This window comes from Alosa sapidissima, chromosome 21 (assembly GCF_018492685.1).
Source record: "Alosa sapidissima isolate fAloSap1 chromosome 21, fAloSap1.pri, whole genome shotgun sequence".
In the NCBI taxonomy this organism is placed as follows: Eukaryota; Metazoa; Chordata; class Actinopteri; order Clupeiformes; family Clupeidae; genus Alosa; species Alosa sapidissima.
This window is the reverse complement of record NC_055977.1, coordinates 17575776-17592706: the sequence shown is the minus strand read 5'-3', so window position 1 is coordinate 17592706 and position 16931 is coordinate 17575776. Positions and strand designations below refer to the sequence as shown.

At 45.8% G+C, this 16931-nt stretch overlaps 1 protein-coding gene across 3 annotated transcripts in view; it reads right to left on the bottom strand.

The window, feature by feature from the left end:
- khdrbs3 (KH domain containing, RNA binding, signal transduction associated 3) overlaps nucleotides 1-16931 on the bottom strand; it is a 152098-nt gene that overhangs the window by 62035 nt on the left and 73132 nt on the right. For all 3 annotated transcript variants that reach the window (XR_006026143.1, XM_042076819.1, XM_042076818.1), the window contains exon 2: nucleotides 2429-2547. Coding sequence is in view for 2 of the 3 variants with exons in the window: in XM_042076819.1 (XP_041932753.1) it covers nucleotides 2429-2547 (119 nt within the window). In the remaining variant the exon portion in view is untranslated. The remainder of the gene's footprint in view (nucleotides 1-2428; nucleotides 2548-16931) is intronic.

Below are 16931 nucleotides of genomic sequence, written 5' to 3'. Positions count from 1 at the left end.
CACAGCGAATCTGCTTAACCGGGGCTGGTGGGGGTGGAGGTGGGGGGGGGGGGGGGGGGGGGGGGGTGAGGAAGCAGGGCGTGCAGGTGATGTTAGTGCTGCCAAACAACACCTCTGCCCTCTGGCCTGCTCTACCTGAATTGGATGTGATATTACAAGCAGTACTGAAACAAACTCTCCCAACAAGAATCGGTATTGACAAAAATCCTATTCACAACAAATGAGTCAAAAATGAGTCCTTCATTCCAAAAAAAACCCTTTTTACCCCTTTTTCTCCATTTCCATTAAAGAAAGTGAGTGAGTAATATGGCAATGGCATGTGGCGAGGGCTGCGGAAATGTTGTGTTCACGCTAGCACCGGTGTCAGAGACCCCCTGATAAGATAGCAGGTGCTAATGTGCCGATAACGTCGTCATCTAATTTGTCATGGAAGTGGAGTCGCTCATGCCGTTCAGTATCACCTTCGCAGCCAAAGTGCCAATTTGGAAAATGCCACGGCTTCCCGAAGTCACATTAGATTGAGGAGCTTAGATGCAATGTCAAGAGCTACTTGTCACTGTCAAGAAAGAGAGTGAGTGAGAGAGTGAGAGAGTGAGAGGTCTCAGTCAGTGCATTATCCCTCTCACCAGACATGTCGATATCGACTTTGCAATCAAGGGGTTGAGAATTCTCAGCTCCACCTCTACTTCTCCACAATGTCTGACTGCCTCCATGGAGTGGCTAATTCCTTTAGCAATGCTAGCATAGCTTAGCATCTTGCCCAAAGAACCAAGAGGCGCCTGAAGTGCAGCGGGCAGGGTAGGCTGCAGGTTACAGAGTGACACACACACACACACACACACACACTCACTCACTACTCACTCACTCTCACACACACACACACAGTGAGTGAGTGCATGCCCAGTGTTTGCGTCTGGCCTCTAAGTCACCCTCCCCGTGGCGACGCCACAGTGCTCTATCCTCATGTCTTCCCTCAACACTTCCGCAACGCTCCATGCTGTACTCTCCCCACTGAACATGCACATTAGCACTTCGCTATGGGTCTCTGTCTCCCCTCTACATAACAAGGTCACTCACTCAACCCCCACCTCACTTGATCTGCTCCACAACCTTCCCTCCTTCCTATCTTCCTAATGTGTGTGCGTGTGTGTGTGTGTGTGTGTCTGTGTGTGTGTGTGTGTGTGTGTGTGTGTGTGTGTGTGTGTGTGTGTGTGTGTGTACGCATGCATGTGTGTGTGTACGTGTTTGTTTTTGGATGAAGGTTCTGTAATATTCTCCACTGGAACATTTGACTGATGCAAGCTCTCCCTCTCTCAACCATACTCTGAATATTCCAGCACCAGAACCCGCCCCACCCCTCCCAATTCCCTGAATTATAAAATAACTCCATGGAATTAGCCACGGGACCACAAACTCTTCCAAAGAGATTATGTACAAAGTCGTCAATGCTTTGTTCTTGTTTTCCTCATCTCTCCTTGCCTTCCTTTCCCCTTTCGTCTTTGATAAAGCCTTCCACTCCACCTGAAGCCATGCCTCTTTTTATCTGGTTGTTGTGCATTTCCCCCCCGTAGCTGAAAACACCGACATTAACATAAGCAAAAGAGAGAGAGACAGATAGAGAGAGAGAAAGAGAGAGAGAGAGAGAGAGAGAGAGAAAGAGAGAGAGAGAGAGGAAGAAAAAAGCAGACAAGCAAACAAAGAAATCCATTAAGACATCGTCTGCAAATCACCATCCAAATAAATGAACCTTGGCAAATGAAGGCCGCCTTTCTGTGGAAGCCCACAAGGGAGTGCTTCAGGGGAGAATATATGCACACATCCACTCTAAGCAACACATGGCAACCATAATGTGTGTGTGTGTGTGTGTGTGTGTGTGTGTGTGTGTGTGTAGGTCACATCACATCAAGGTCACTACAACACTACAATCTCTACAGAAATTATAGGTGTATGGGTTTTTTGCGCATGTGTGTATTCTTATATGTGGGTGTGTGCGTGTGTGGTTATGTGTGTGTGTGTGTGTGTGTGTGTGTTGGCCTATGGATGTGTGTGTGTGTTCCGTATGCTGTGTGCTGGGTGATAGGAGATCTATACTTTGTGCATACGGGTGAACAGCATGTCAAGGATAGGCTTTTGCTTTGAAGAGATTAAGCATCAAACAGACACACAGGGGGCACAGGTGCTCTGGACGCGGGATCGAGTCCAGTTGGATAGCCACACAGATCACATTAGAGGGCACTCTGATGAAAGCACAGAGACTGAGGACAGCATAGTAAATGTCACTGAGTTAATCACATGATCCAAAAACATTTGAAGGATGAAGGGTACTAAGTGTAGCTGTTTTTAGTACCAGTCCAGAGGGTGACGAAAGTGTTCTGGTTGCAAATGTAGCCTTGGTTCTCTGAAGGAGAAGACGAGATGTCCAACTTACTTTGGGGAATTGTTTGACAGGTATCAAGATTTTCTGTCCGAGCTTCATGTTCTTGTTGATGACAACATCGATAAACTTCTCGTCCTCTTTTCCATCGTCTTTTTGAGCTTTGTCGATTTCTGTAAAACAGGAGAAAGAGGCAGAGAGAGAGAGAGAGAGAGAGAGAGAGAGACTGTTAATCACACACAAAAGCAAACAACAAAATCAAACACCCACAGAAAGGTGATCGCGAGGACAAAAAGATGTCCATCACTCCATAAGCGACTGATTAGTAGGAATAATGGCCCTGAAGTTTGCTTGTTGACACCAGTGCTCGTATCTTTCCCGGTGCTCACTCGACTGTGAAATAGCCTCCCTCAGTCATGCTGTAATTTAATTGGCCATGCTCATAATCATATCAGAGTGCTTTATCTTCACCCATTGGACGAGAAACACTGGCAGTGTGTCAGACACCATGCCATTGGTTATTAGATTCCAATTTTGCCTGCCAGACACAGGTATTAGACATGTTAGCTTTGGGGCCTGGCCAGAAATATTGAGCACCCCAACAGTCATTTCAGCGTGACATAGAAGGCTGACCCTGAACGATTGTAGCTATTTGTGATGGGTCTTTGCCTGTGGAAATGACTGAGTAGCCAATAGTAATAATAATAATGATAAACAATAATAACCAAATGGTACGCAATGAATCAGAAAACAGATTGCATTTGAAATGCATACGCATGTCAAATGTGGTGTCGATCGATATTCATTTCATTCAAAAGCCTGTCTGAGATTCGTTTGTTTGAATAACAGGTCTTTTATCCTCAGCTGAGTCTTCTGCATCAGGAAGAAACATGGCAGCTTGTGAGTTTGAAGCGAAAGCTGGTGTTGATAAAAAGAACTCAGTCTGTTCAATCTGTTGCGGTGAGGTTCGGATGTGTCCTCCATTCCAAACGGCAGAGTAAACATTTTTAACATGAAAATGATTTTTTTTCTCTCTCTCTCTCTCTCTCTCGCTCTCTCTCTCTCTCTCTCTCTCTCTCTCTCTCTCTCTCTCTCTCTCTCTCTCTCTCTCTCTTATCTGCTTCAGTTAAGTTGGCCGATCATCAAAACAACCTCGTTTCGACATCAGCCTCAGCCGTAAATTGCTGTGCCGCTTAGCCATTAGAAATAAGGACATGTCTTTTGTGAAGCGAAGGCCACACATAACCACGCCCGTAGCTGTAAGCACTCTGACACAAGCAGTTTGTCATACAGGGGAAAATCAGGCTGTTCTCCATGCCGGAACTGGCCAGCCTACTTCCCGCTACATGAACTCCTGTTATTAGCGAGTCTGTAATAGAGGCAATTAGACTATGTGCAAAACTGCGTGTAAGGACCTCAAGGAAGAAGAAGAGATAAAAGGAAGAAGAGAAAACGCTGAAAAGCTCTGGGTGGCCAGACAACATCAGTCTGTGGGATCCTATAAAAGATTGCCTTTGATATTCCGCGTTTGCTGGTGAAAGAAAGAGGGAGGACTAATCTGGACTATCTGTAGCCGTCTGACACATCCCAGAGGAACAGAAACTTTTTTTTCTGGGAAAAGCCCAGATTAATATTTATGCAAAGCCACACACCCATGTCTGAGAGAGGGTCCTTTTTTTCAGTCCAGTTTCACTGACCGGCACAGAGATCAGGTTCACTCTTCTGAGCTCCATTCAATACTTCATTCTAGGTTAGAGAATTGTTACTAAAATGGCACTGAACTATGAGCAATAACTCAAACAGCAGAAAATATAATATCCACAATGTCAGGAGTCAATTTTCATTCCAACTATTAGCGCCTCGAGAAACAACAAAATGAGACGAAAAAGAAGAGAAGGAAGATATGAACACCAATAAAGAGAGCTATTACATCAAATCTATCCAGGAAACATCGATAAATGGAGCGCAGGTCCCTGTTCAAACCGCCTGTGCGCCTCAGCCTCTGCGTGGGATGCAGCTTGACCTTTCTGCAACCCGGGGTCATGTTTAATAAGGTTGTGTTTTCGCATTCCGCAGCTGCAGCATGTGCTGATTCCTACTCTATACAGTTACACACATTAGAGGCGCGTTAAAGGCTGTGGACAGAAGGTTGCTCGTCCAGATGACGATACTACTGAGCAGAGATAGTGTGTGTGTGTGTGTGTGTGTGTGTGTGTGTGTGTGTGTGTGTGTGTGTGTGTGTGTGTGTTTGTGTGTGAGGTTGGCCGAGTCGCCGCTCGAAACCGAATCGCTCAGAGGAAGGGAGAAGAGGCGCACGGCTCTTTGGGTCCCGGCGTTCAAAATTCATAAGCCGTGCAGATTTCAAGGATTAAGGCTCCGGTAAGACATCCAGATCTTGAGCCGTGGGCAAGGGAGGGGAAGAGGATCATTAACTCCTCTCATTTTACTCGTTCGTTCCTCCTTCTCCCTCTCTTGTTCTCTCTCTCTCTCTCGTTCTCTCTCTGTCTCTCGTTCTCTCTCTGTCTCTCGTTCTCTCTCTGTCTTTCTCTCTCTTTCTTTATTTCCCTCTCTCACGCTATCTTGCTCTGTCTTTAGAGCCCACAGTGTGGGGCCTGTCCAACAGGCCTCTGAAGAAAGAGGATTTTAAGATTTTCCAAAAGGAAAAGACAGTCATGGTTTCATAAGTGTGCTGCTCTGGTGGGGGAGCCTAGCCGATTCTTTCAAAAAATTCTCTCTCTATATAAGCGAATACAATTTCTTTTTACAATTTTTTTTTTCTTGCGTATACATATCCATGTCATTGGCATCTTGCAATAATATACTGTACATGTCTGAATTGATGCCTGCAATGATTAAACGACCAAATTAAGAGAGACTGAGATCACCAGTCAGATTGCCAGACACTGTAGACAAAGGGCTTTCAGAGGCCTTAAAGCACAACAAACTCTCTTCATCCAAGGACGTTGTGATTTCTACTAAAAGGCTAAACAGAGGTAACCATGGGTAAACAGAGGCGAAGGTTCATGTGAGGAAAATGGTACCATGGGAGATTTGCTTCATGCCCTTCTCTTTGTTTACAAGTCAGAATGAGACAAATAAAATGAGACAAATAAAAACTAGATGAATGAAAAGTGTGAGCTGCCCTGAGGCACTGGGGCAGCTCTGGAGCATAGCAGGGTAAGAAGTTTAGAAGGCACACATTCAAGAGGGCAAAAAGCAGCGAACAGCAACCGACACACATGACAAGCCACTTGACAAATGGTGAACAATTTAATCTGAAGGGCAAAAAATTGTTTTCAAGTGTGTTGATGTGTGCGTATGTGTGGATGTGTGCGTGTGTAAGAGAGTGTGTAAGTGTTTATATGTCTACCTGCCTATGTGTCTGTCTGTCTTTCTACATATTTACCTCTTCTCCACAACAGTTTATTTGAGATTACTTTGCTTTCTGTGGCAACAGTGTGTGAGAGAGAAAAACAGAGAAAGATGTCTCTGTTTATATATATAAAAAAAACAGGTTATCAAGGCGAGAAAATGCATACCTTTGTCAGGGTAAATTATGTCAGGGTGGCGAGAAATGTACACATCAGAGGAGTGGAGATACAAATTGCGTGCACTGTTCCCTGAGCTAAGCATTACGAAAACATTACTATGGTTCCTCGCCTCAGCGTCTCCGAGCACGCAGATAAAGAAAAATAACGCTGCCTTCACATGTAGTGAGCCACCGTTTTAATGAAATTGACTCCAGCACCCGGGCGCTTTGGAGTTTAACCAAGCAGAAAAGATAATTCCCCAGCCCTCTTTCATGCTGGGTTTCCTTCTCTATTTGTCAAACTATGGTTAAGAAACCCAAGGGCCATCGCACAGCACACCCATACCCTGCCTTACTGGCACCAAAACCTGCTGTTGTGGCATGTTTAAAGGGCAGACTCAGGTCCTGGAGGCCTTAGGGAAGTACTTTGCAGGATGCGTCTTAACTTCCATCAATCTATGGGCGATCTCTCCCATCCCATTTGATGGCTTTTGGAGTTTAAAGAGATATAAAGAGAGGTATTTGATGGTTGCAAAGACCAATAATTGCTCTCACAGATGAACAGAGCAAATTAAGTCAACCTTGTCTAGACTACCAGGCTTTTTCAATTAACACCTTTCTTTGAAAAATGGCCAGCAAGAGAAGGTGTTGGCTGTTGCAAACCTCGGTCTAAGTTTTCTTTTACTTTTCTACAAAAGGAATAAATAAGTAAAACATGAATTACTTGACAGTAAAAATACCCCCCCCCCCCCCCACCAGCAGCAACCACTGGAAAGTGCTTTTCTGTAGTAGAGGATCATGGATCAATACCAGAGGTTACCTACCTGCTGTCGGCTTGTAAAGTCACAGACTTGCTCTTTGATTTCTTTGTGCTTTTTTTCTTTCCTTTCTATCACAGAGGTGAATAACATGACAATGTTCAGAGATCCCTATCCCCATGACAACCAACATCCAGATGGCCCTGAGGTGAGATGCCTTGAGTGGATCTGTTTACTGTAGGAAATACCCTGCAGCAGAACTGACCAACACTGACCAAACATGAAGACACACCTTCCATCACGATGCTAGCAGAGGTTGGACCCAAATGCACGACAAAGTGCACAAATTAAATTCAAAAGGATCTTTACACAAGAAACATGAGAAACATGGCAACATGACTTTAACACAAGGACAAGCAAGGAAGACTACAAGGAAGACCGGAACTTAAATACAACAGGAAGATAACTAAAGAACACAGATGATACTGTAGGCCTAGGGGCAAAGGCAACAAGAAGGCGCAATCAATACAAGAACTAGATAGAAGAATACAGTAGATACAAGAACCACAATAGATACAAGAACAAGAAATGAACAGAGCCACTCCGTAGTACTTCAATGGAGACAAGTAAAGCCAATTTGATCCCGTTTCCTGTTGGTCGACTGATGTGCTGTGCTTCCTCAGTTGAGTGACAGACGTGACAGACATTAAGAAATGGACTGAAACACAGTAAGTTGGGTTACACTTTACTTGACAGTATCGACATAAGAGTGACATGACACTGTCATGAACGTGTCATGAACAGGTCATAAACGTTTATGACATAACACTTCTGTTATTAAGTGACATTCGGTTTTTGTCATAACAAGTCAGGGTTAGGATTAGGGTTAGGTTTAGGGTTAGGGGTTAGGGGTTAGGATTCATGTGTCATGACAGTGTCATGTCACTCTTATGTCGATACTGTCAAGTAAAGTGTTACCGTAAGTTGTCTGGTAGCAGTGCTAAGAAAACTGCTAACGTGATTTATTTCGACATAGTGCCAACCCAACAAAACATCGCTTCATTATTTTTTTCTATGCTTCCCTCTATGGCTTACCCGTGGACTCTCCCTACGTCTGCCTTATCCAGAGAATACGGCTACTTTTCTCCTGTACAACTGAAGGTCGTATCCTCATGGCATCCTCATTTTTAGTATTGGTTTAGAAAAATCACGGAGTCGTAAAAAGAGATACAAGGTTATAAAGCCAGTGAAAAACACAATGTTGTATTTCACTGGAAATAGAACATGGTCATATAAAGGCTTAACTTGCTTTGCTTTTATTATGACCGCCGCCCAGCAAAGCGGCGGTCATATAGGTTTAGTCAGATTTTTTCTTTTTCTTTTTTTTTTTCCCTTTTTCGCATGTCCAAATTTCCATCAAGGATTCCCGGGACACTGTAAGACCGGAGTACACGAAACTTGGTGGGCATGTAACCCCACATGGATAGCATGGAACCATCGCTTTTCGTTTTGATCTGTAGCCCCCCCGCTGGACTGGACCCCCCGAAAGGAGGGTAAGGCAGACACAGTTTTCTGTGAATATCTTGAGAACCGTAGGGCCTAATATGACCAATTTTTTGCGTATGTTTGCCTCCAAGGGTCATGTAAACCCATTCCATATGCACACATGTGCATAAACAGATACACACGCACACACACACATTCACAGTAATCCTACGTATGACACATACTCACACAGTAGACATATATACGCATGCATGCACATGCACACAGGCACATAAACAGGCAAACACACACATGCACGCACACACACCCACCCACACACCTCAGTGTTATGAATTTCTCAGAATTATGAACAGGCAAGATGAGGGTGGGGTTGTATAAAATGTATATTACATGTGAAATCTATGAACTAATCATGTTTTGGTACTTGTTGTCTAGCAGATACCAGTGAGAATTGAGTGTGCATAATGCAATTCAGTGAGACAGTTAGAATCATATATGCCTTTCAGCGTGACTTATTTTTGTGGAAAACATGTGCTGGACTGGGCGGCGGTCATATGTTGTACCGCTCTGCGGTACATCTAGTTTATTTGTTTTTTGTTTGTTTGTTTATTTAAAGCACATTGAATGTGCTCTATAAGTAAACTTGCATTGCCTTGCCTCTTTGCCCCCTTAATGCTCATTGACAGACTCCACACTATGTTACATTTATTTATTTAGCTAATGCATTTGATCCTGGGAGAGTTATATTAAAGGAATGTTGTACATTTTTCATGAGCATGAGTGCTCCATGGAAATTAAACCCTACATGTAGTTACTGATGCTACTAGCACATTGCCCCTCCACTTTACATGTAACTCCAGGAGCATAGACATTACTGGATTCTAGCTGGCAGTTCAAGTTTTTCCTTCCTCCTCTGTCTGTTAACATTTCCTGCTGCACTTCACCGAAGTTATTACTCTCGACGTGACCGGAGGTCGCAAGGGTCGAGGCACTCAGTGTAGCAAAATATTTACGAGTCACCGTGCAGGCTGGTTTCTAATGGAAACGCGCTTAACTTGGCTGTAATGCTTTTGTTTTTCATTGGCCCAGTGGAGAAGTAATGAATTGCATATCCATTAAAAGATCCAGGTTGGTGACAGCCCCAGTTGGAGGTCCCCTCAGTCTCCACTCTTCCCACTCAGACAGATGTTGATCTGAGGCCCTGTGTTAAATCAATTTCATGCGACGCCCGAGCATCAATATTCATTTACATATCAATTGCTACGGATATCTATCCCCCCCCCCCCCCCTCTCTTTCTCTCTCGCTGAATGCTTCGCTTTTGTGATGCCAATGTTGGTAATTTGGAGGACTGTGGTCTGCCGGGACCACTGCTGTGTAGGTTACCTCTCCGCTTTGTGTCTTATCACACTCCTCTTGTGGATGGCACAGGCTCGTGAAATGGATGAGGAATGACAGAGTTATTCAGACAAATGTGCGCCTTTCCGCGCAGTGCATCGACAGCACTTTCCCATTACGCTGGCGGTGTAAAGACGGGAGGAAGCGCAGTGTTGGTGGGTTTGACCGCCGACACATTCAAGCAACAAAATATTCTGCCCACCCACGCATCAAGACACACTCAAATGTATATGTGTACACACACACACACACACACACACACACACACACACACACACACACACACACACACACACACACACACACACACACACACTGGCCAGAAATCTCAATTTCATCCTGGCTCCTCCGCTGCCTTGACAAGGTCAGGCGGGCGACAGGAATTCGTCTCGCCCCCTAATCTGGAGATTACATTCTCCCTGCACTGGCCTTTCACCCCCTCCCTCCCTCTCTTCCTCCCTCCATCCATCCCTCCCCTCTCTCCCTCTCAGTTTCCCTCTCTCTCTCGACTTGTAGCCTGGCGGTCCATGCCAGCTCAACTCTCCGTTGTGGGGTAACAAGGCAGATCCAGCCCGTGCCAGGGGCAGATTACGGAGCGGGAGATAACACGCGGGATTAAGGAGTCACGCTCTCTGGGTGCAGACTCTTTTTCTGTTTTTTTCCTCTTTTAAGTGTTTGGCCCTTTCAACGACACAATACACCCGCCTGACTCTAGCCTGAGTCATACACAGCTCAATACAGCAACAGCAACACACACATACACACAGAGACATACTGTATGCATACGCACACACACACACACACACACACACACACACACACACACACACACACACAAATGCATACACTTTCGCTCCATTCTCACTCTTTTGTAAACACTCTCACACATAAGCACTTATTACCACCTTTTGCATCAGGCCAGGCAGTGAGTGAGGTTGAGGTGGTGTGGTGTGGTGTGGCTTCACATGCATGAGTCATTTCAGCTGCTACTTGCTTAGTGGGTCCTCAGTTCAACAACCTAGAGCCCTCACAGGCCAACAAATATAATAAGGCAGACCTACTGTAGTTGCTTCAAAAAGCCTATATATATAAATCATCCATTTCAAGTGGATAAGTGAAGTTCTTTATAATAATCAAATTTGACTGACAAACTAAATGATAAACCAAATAAACAAAAAAACTCATATTAAAATTATATTTATTGCCCAAGTTCACAACATTGTGAGAGTTTCGAGAAAAGTTCAATTGTTTTTTTTTGTTTTTTCTATTTTTCTGTTTTCATTATGTTTGTCGGTACTAATGACCTACAATCACAATTATAATACCTCGTTTGTAGAGTTTGCTGATAGTAATGAATTGCATATTAGCATTTTCTCATTTTGATGTTCAAAGTTTGATAAAAAGCATGAGAGGGAGAGGGAGAGAGAGAGAGAGAGAGAGAGAGAGGGAGGGAGGGGAGGAAGGGATTAAAAAAAAATCGAAAGGATTTGCATGAGCTTACTTAGTTATTATTGTCTCGTCATTAAAACAAATAGAGAGGATATGATGTGCTGCACCTTTTGGTACGGATCATTGGCATCCTCCTCACTGACAACTGCACATTACCAAAATGATTGGAAATAAGCTTGAGCCTGAACCAATACTGTACATCAACTAAACATGTGATGAAGGAAGTACTGATGAATATTCCAATTCCCAGGACCTCCTCACAGTGTCTGCCTTATTAAAGGCTGAAGTAAAAATAGTGTTGGAGTGGAAAGAACACATCTCCTCTGCCAGCGATTCTATGGTATCTGCTGGCCACCCACTAGTGTTGCCATAAAACATGGCCTCTGATCCCCCCCCATACATACACACTTCATTTCCACTAGTCTGTAGGACGGGTTGCCTGGTAACTGCACAATTACAGTCTGACTATTTCAAAGTGACTGCTGTCTTTTGGGTGAGTAAGTCTACTTTTATTCCTTAAAAAGAAAATGACTGGTCCGCTAATGATAGACTTTCATGATGAACTCAAGGTTCCTCCATAAAGGCTCCTCTTTCGATTAAGCGGCACTCTTCAAAGGGAGACTCATTGTTTCCACCGTCAGCAAGTTCAAATGCATCCTATACTGCCGTGGCCATGATGGTGTGCGTGTTCGTGAGATTCCCAGCTGCTCTGGCATTCTGTCGGGAGGGATGTCATTTAGAGATACATCTTGCGTGACTTGTTATACCTGCAGTTCCTGATTTGCACTTCAGGAGTGTTTTTTGGGCCGTGGATGCCAATGAGCGGCAGGTTGCCACAGGACCAGCTGGAGAAATCCAACAGGCCCCAGAAGCTTATAGCAACTGTCAAAAGGACACACATCAAACAGGGAAGCTAACAACAATCGTTCTCTCTCTTTCTCTCTCTCTCTCTCATACATGCTGAGCCAGACTAGAGGTACAAACCAAAAGTATGATAGATAAAATAAATAAATTCTTGAAAGTCTTGATCCTTTGCCAGTTGTTATACTGCAGACATCAATAATGGACTGGAAAATGGAAGGAGGGCATTTTCGTTCTGTAATTCTGGCAATAACTAAAACTGGGCCACTTGAGGTAGAGCAGTGAAAATGTATGTAAGTACATGATAATGTATTCATTCCTCGTTTGGTATTCAATTCCTTTCTTAACTTTATATAGTGGTTGTTTACATAGACTGACTTTGAAATTGAAATGAAAAAAAAAATATGAGAGAGTCATTATGTAAATCTAAAGACATTCTGAACAAAACACATTCTCAAGATATAAAAAAAACAATCTCTGTGATTCCTTTGTTTGCACTTGGTTGCAGACGTTATGCAATCAGTTTGTTTACCCCAAAAAACCTTTGGCACACATCTGAAATGATCAACTTGAAGCATTTCTCTCACATCACCAATACCAATTTAGCAAAAGTCTGTAGATGCAGTCTTACACACAAAGATATGAGGCCTTGGTTACATTCACCAAAAAACCCTGCAACGTGCCTCTGACAACCCATGTTGGCATGCTGATACTCCACAAATAAGGAAAAAAAACCTATATGGGTTAATAGGATTCTGCATGCATAATTCAGTGAAGTCGGTTAATAAAAGATTCTGTCTTTTTGCTACAAAACAATGCATTAGCGGCGACCCACTGGTAGCAGTTACCGGCAGCTGGAGTCTGTTCCCAGTTTCCCTCGTCAATATTAATATAAATATAGACCTCCGGCGGATCAAAGGCCGGCGTGTGTTTTGAGCAAACAGGACAAAACACAATCTGCGGGATGTGCCTGGGCAGGCTCAGGCGGGGAGGCTGGGATACTGAGACTGGTCCAGGCAGTGAAGGAGGAGGAGGAGGAGGAGAGGGGCTGCAGGGAGGCTGGGATACTGAGGGATACTGAGACTGGTCCAGGCAGTGAAGGAGGAGGAGGAGGAGGACGAGGAGAGGGGCTGCAGGGAGGCTGGGATACTGAGGGATACTGAGACTGGTCCAGGCAGTGAAGGAGGAGGAGTGAAGGAGGAGGAGGAGGAGGAGGAGAGGGGCTGCTGGGAGGCTGGGATACTGAGGGATACTGAGACTGGTCCAGGCAGTGAAGGAGGAGGAGGAGGAGGAGGAGAGGGGCTGCAGGGAGGCTGGGATACTGAGGGATACTGAGACTGGTCCAGGCAGTGAAGGAGGAGGAGGAGGAGGAGGAGGAGGAGGAGGAGAGGGGCTGCTGGGAGGCTGGGATACCGAGACTGGTCCAGGCAGTGAAGGAGGAGGAGGAGGAGGAGGAGAGGGGCTGCTGGGAGGCTGGGATACCGAGACTGGTCCAGGCAGTGAAGGAGGAGGAAGAGGAGGAGGAGGAGGAGGAGGAGGAGGAGGAGAGGGGCTGCAGGGAGGCTGGGATACTGAGGGATACTGAGACTGGTCCAGGCAGTGAAGGAGGAGGAGGAGGAGGACGAGGAGAGGGGCTGCAGGGAGGCTGGGATACTGAGGGATACTGAGACTGGTCCAGGCAGTGAAGGAGGAGGAGGAGGAGGAGGAGGAGGAGGAGGAGGAGGAGAGGGGCTGCAGGGAGGCTGGGATACTGAGGGATACTGAGACTGGTCCAGGCAGTGAAGGAGGAGGAGGAGGAGGAGGAGGAGAGGGGCTGCAGGGAGGCTGGGATACTGAGGGATACTGAGACTGGTCCAGGCAGTGAAGGAGGAGGAGGAGGAGGAGGAGGAGAGGGGCTGCAGGGAGGCTGGGATACTGAGGGATACTGAGACTGGTCCAGGCAGTGAAGGAGGGAGGAGGAGGAGGAGGAGGAGAGGGGCTGCAGGGAGGCTGGGATACTGAGGGATACTGAGACTGGTCCAGGCAGTGAAGGAGGAGGAGGAGAAGGAGGAGGAGGAGGAGGAGAGGGGCTGCTGGGAGGCTGGGATACTGAGGGATACTGAGACTGGTCCAGGAAGTGAAGGAGGAGGAGGAGGAGGAGGAGGAGGAGAGGGGCTGCAGGGAGAATGGACCTTTCTCAGCTACCGGTGTGTGTACACTTGATGTCTCCATCGACTCATTCAGCATTCCACCTCCACACGCCATCACTTCAACCACCACCACCTCCTCCTCCTCCACCACCACCACCACCCCCCCCCATACCCTACTGGGCTGCGTCCTACTCCCATCCCTGCTCCCTTCCCCCAGTAGCTAGCGCTACCCTCACTTCGGCGCCTCGGCACTTTGAAGGTGGCTGATTAAAGATGCAGCTGGGGACGCCCGGGCAGAGCCAGATGTGAGCAAACACACACACACACACACACACACATTCTCTTTCGCTCTCTCTCTCTCACACACGCCCACCCACACCACACACACAAACACACACATACAAACACACACATACACACACACACACACACACACACACACACACACACACACACACACATGCGATTCCATCTGACAGCACCAGCATCCTAACCTGACCCTAGCCAGTTGAATTTCGCTCCGCCTAGCTCCACTCATCCATCTGGAACCGATCCATTGAAGTGTTGCTTCAGAAGGCTGGGCCTAATCAAAAAATGCTTGCATATGATTGAATAAGCCACTTGTCCGTCATCTATTGACGTGCTACTTCAACCACTCACATCAAAGCCAACCCGTGACTCTGATAACAGTCTCACAGTCGCTTCTACGCTATGCCACATCTATGAAACTCCCGCCCTGCGTCCTGATTGGCTGTACCATAAAATCGGTTGCAGAAATCACTCTCAATGGAAGAGGTCCCAGATGGATGTGAGTGAAGCTAGGCGGAGCTAAGCGGAACGAAATTCATCTGGCTAGGGTCAGGTTACCAGCATCCAGCTATGGTCACATTACATCTTAAACAAATTGCCGTCTTTGTGTGGCCAACGTTCACATTACAGCCTGCCATGTCCCCGTTCTATCACTGCAGCAGCCATAGACGCTCTGCTGCTGAGCCCTTGCTTCAGCAGCAGCAGAAAGCCCGTGGCCACAAGCGTGTGAATGTTAAATACAGACACACAAAAATGAACAACAGGTGATGAACTGAATGAAACGGAGTGAAAATGAGGATGCAGGAATGCTGTGAAAATGGCACTGCAGGGGTGATATAGGGTGAAAAATAATCTCTGACTGGTAGTTACTCAAAAGTCATTACCCCGAGCATTAATCAACGGCTTGGGCAGCACCTGAAAGCTCTCAGACGCGCAGACCTCATGAACGTGCGCTCGGCGGCTATGGAAGTGGATGAGTCAGGAGCGGCCGAGCTCGTCATATATAATTAACCAGAAACACTGTTTATCAGCCCTCACTATCTCCTGGCCTAATGAAGTTTCCCATAAAATTGTCATTAGTCTGAAGATAAAAGGGGGATTTGGTGATGAAAATGAAAACAGTGTGGTGGTAATGTGTGCCATCATCAGAGATTCATCTCAGGTTACATTATAAAAATGCACTCAATCATCACAACCCATAATGGTTGACATATCGGTATTTGTTTTTTTTTGCCCACTGATTCTTCAGCCCACCATCAATTAAAACCATTTCACCCTGCTCAGGGTGAGAACACATAGGCATATTCTACGTCACTACCATCATAAAGGTCCGCCTAGGAATTCTTCATCAAATGAATCTACTAAATGGAAACGATATACAGTCAATTCACAGCATAATCACAAGTTTCGGAGGCACAAAAGTTATGCTTCAACATACCTTCTCTGTGCTCAGGACTTAAACAAGGACATTTTCCCTGAATTATGCAGGAGCACCTGGTCACTGCCTTGGGGGATAATAATGCCACTGTGGCAGTCAATGTATCATTTCAGCAAACACATGTTGCTTTACACATAAGAAGCATCCCGACAGTAATCCCCTCATGTACAGCAGAGCAGCCTCAACTCTCTAAATAATGTACATATTTACCACAAAGTTCAAGACATATCTAGAAGTATAGCTGTCTCCAAAACACTACCCTGATTAATTCTTTAACAAAACAAAAAAATGCAGAAGCTGACATTTTTCTTATGTCCAGAGGCAAAGTTTACTTCGGTCAACCTTAAGTCAGGGAGCTCATATCACAGATCCCGAGGTGAGGAAGAACACCGGCTTCTCTGCTCGGCTCCCATCTTATCTGCTGTGCACCTTTTGAGAGGAGGCGAGGAGCACAGGAGCAGACACCAGAGCGCCGGGCCTGCCGTCCAGGCCTGCATTATTCACCCCCTTCTCCAGCGCCGAGGCAGAGCATCCGACTGGAGGAGACACGCGTCCATGACACTTTAGCACTCACAGGAAAGAGATGAGGAGAGGAGAGACGCAAGGAGGAAGGAGAGGATGGAGGGGTGGGGGGGCTGGGGGGTGAGATTGCGTGAGAACAAATGTCCAGCCCTACACCCCCACCCAACACACACACACACACACACACACACACACACACACACTCGGCAGAGGTGAGAAGAGGTACCACTTTCTCGTCACAAGGTCACACGAGTGCTCGGCGCACTCCAGCGGGACACTGAGGGACTCAAGTGACCTGTGAGAACATGCCGGTATTTTTAGAGCTCTAATTTGTCCATTAGGGTTTTTCGAAACCCCCACCAAAAAAAAAAAAAAAGGCTGAGCATAGGAGAATGGAGCGATGGAATTTAAACCAAGGTAAAAGCAATCACTGGACAAACACTGATTCATCGCTCATCAAGTCATTTTCGCCTCACGTTTGATAGTTTGTTGTTTGTGCCTTAAAAAACACTCTCTGTTCACTAAAACTGGCTCAGTGGGAAACTGTTGTTGTAGTAGTTTTAGTTGTGGTAGTTGCTTTAGTAAAACTGTGTAAAGTCATTCACAGTGCTAAATAGTTAAGGCAGACCCTTTTCATCCAACAACCTCAAAGTTTGTAAG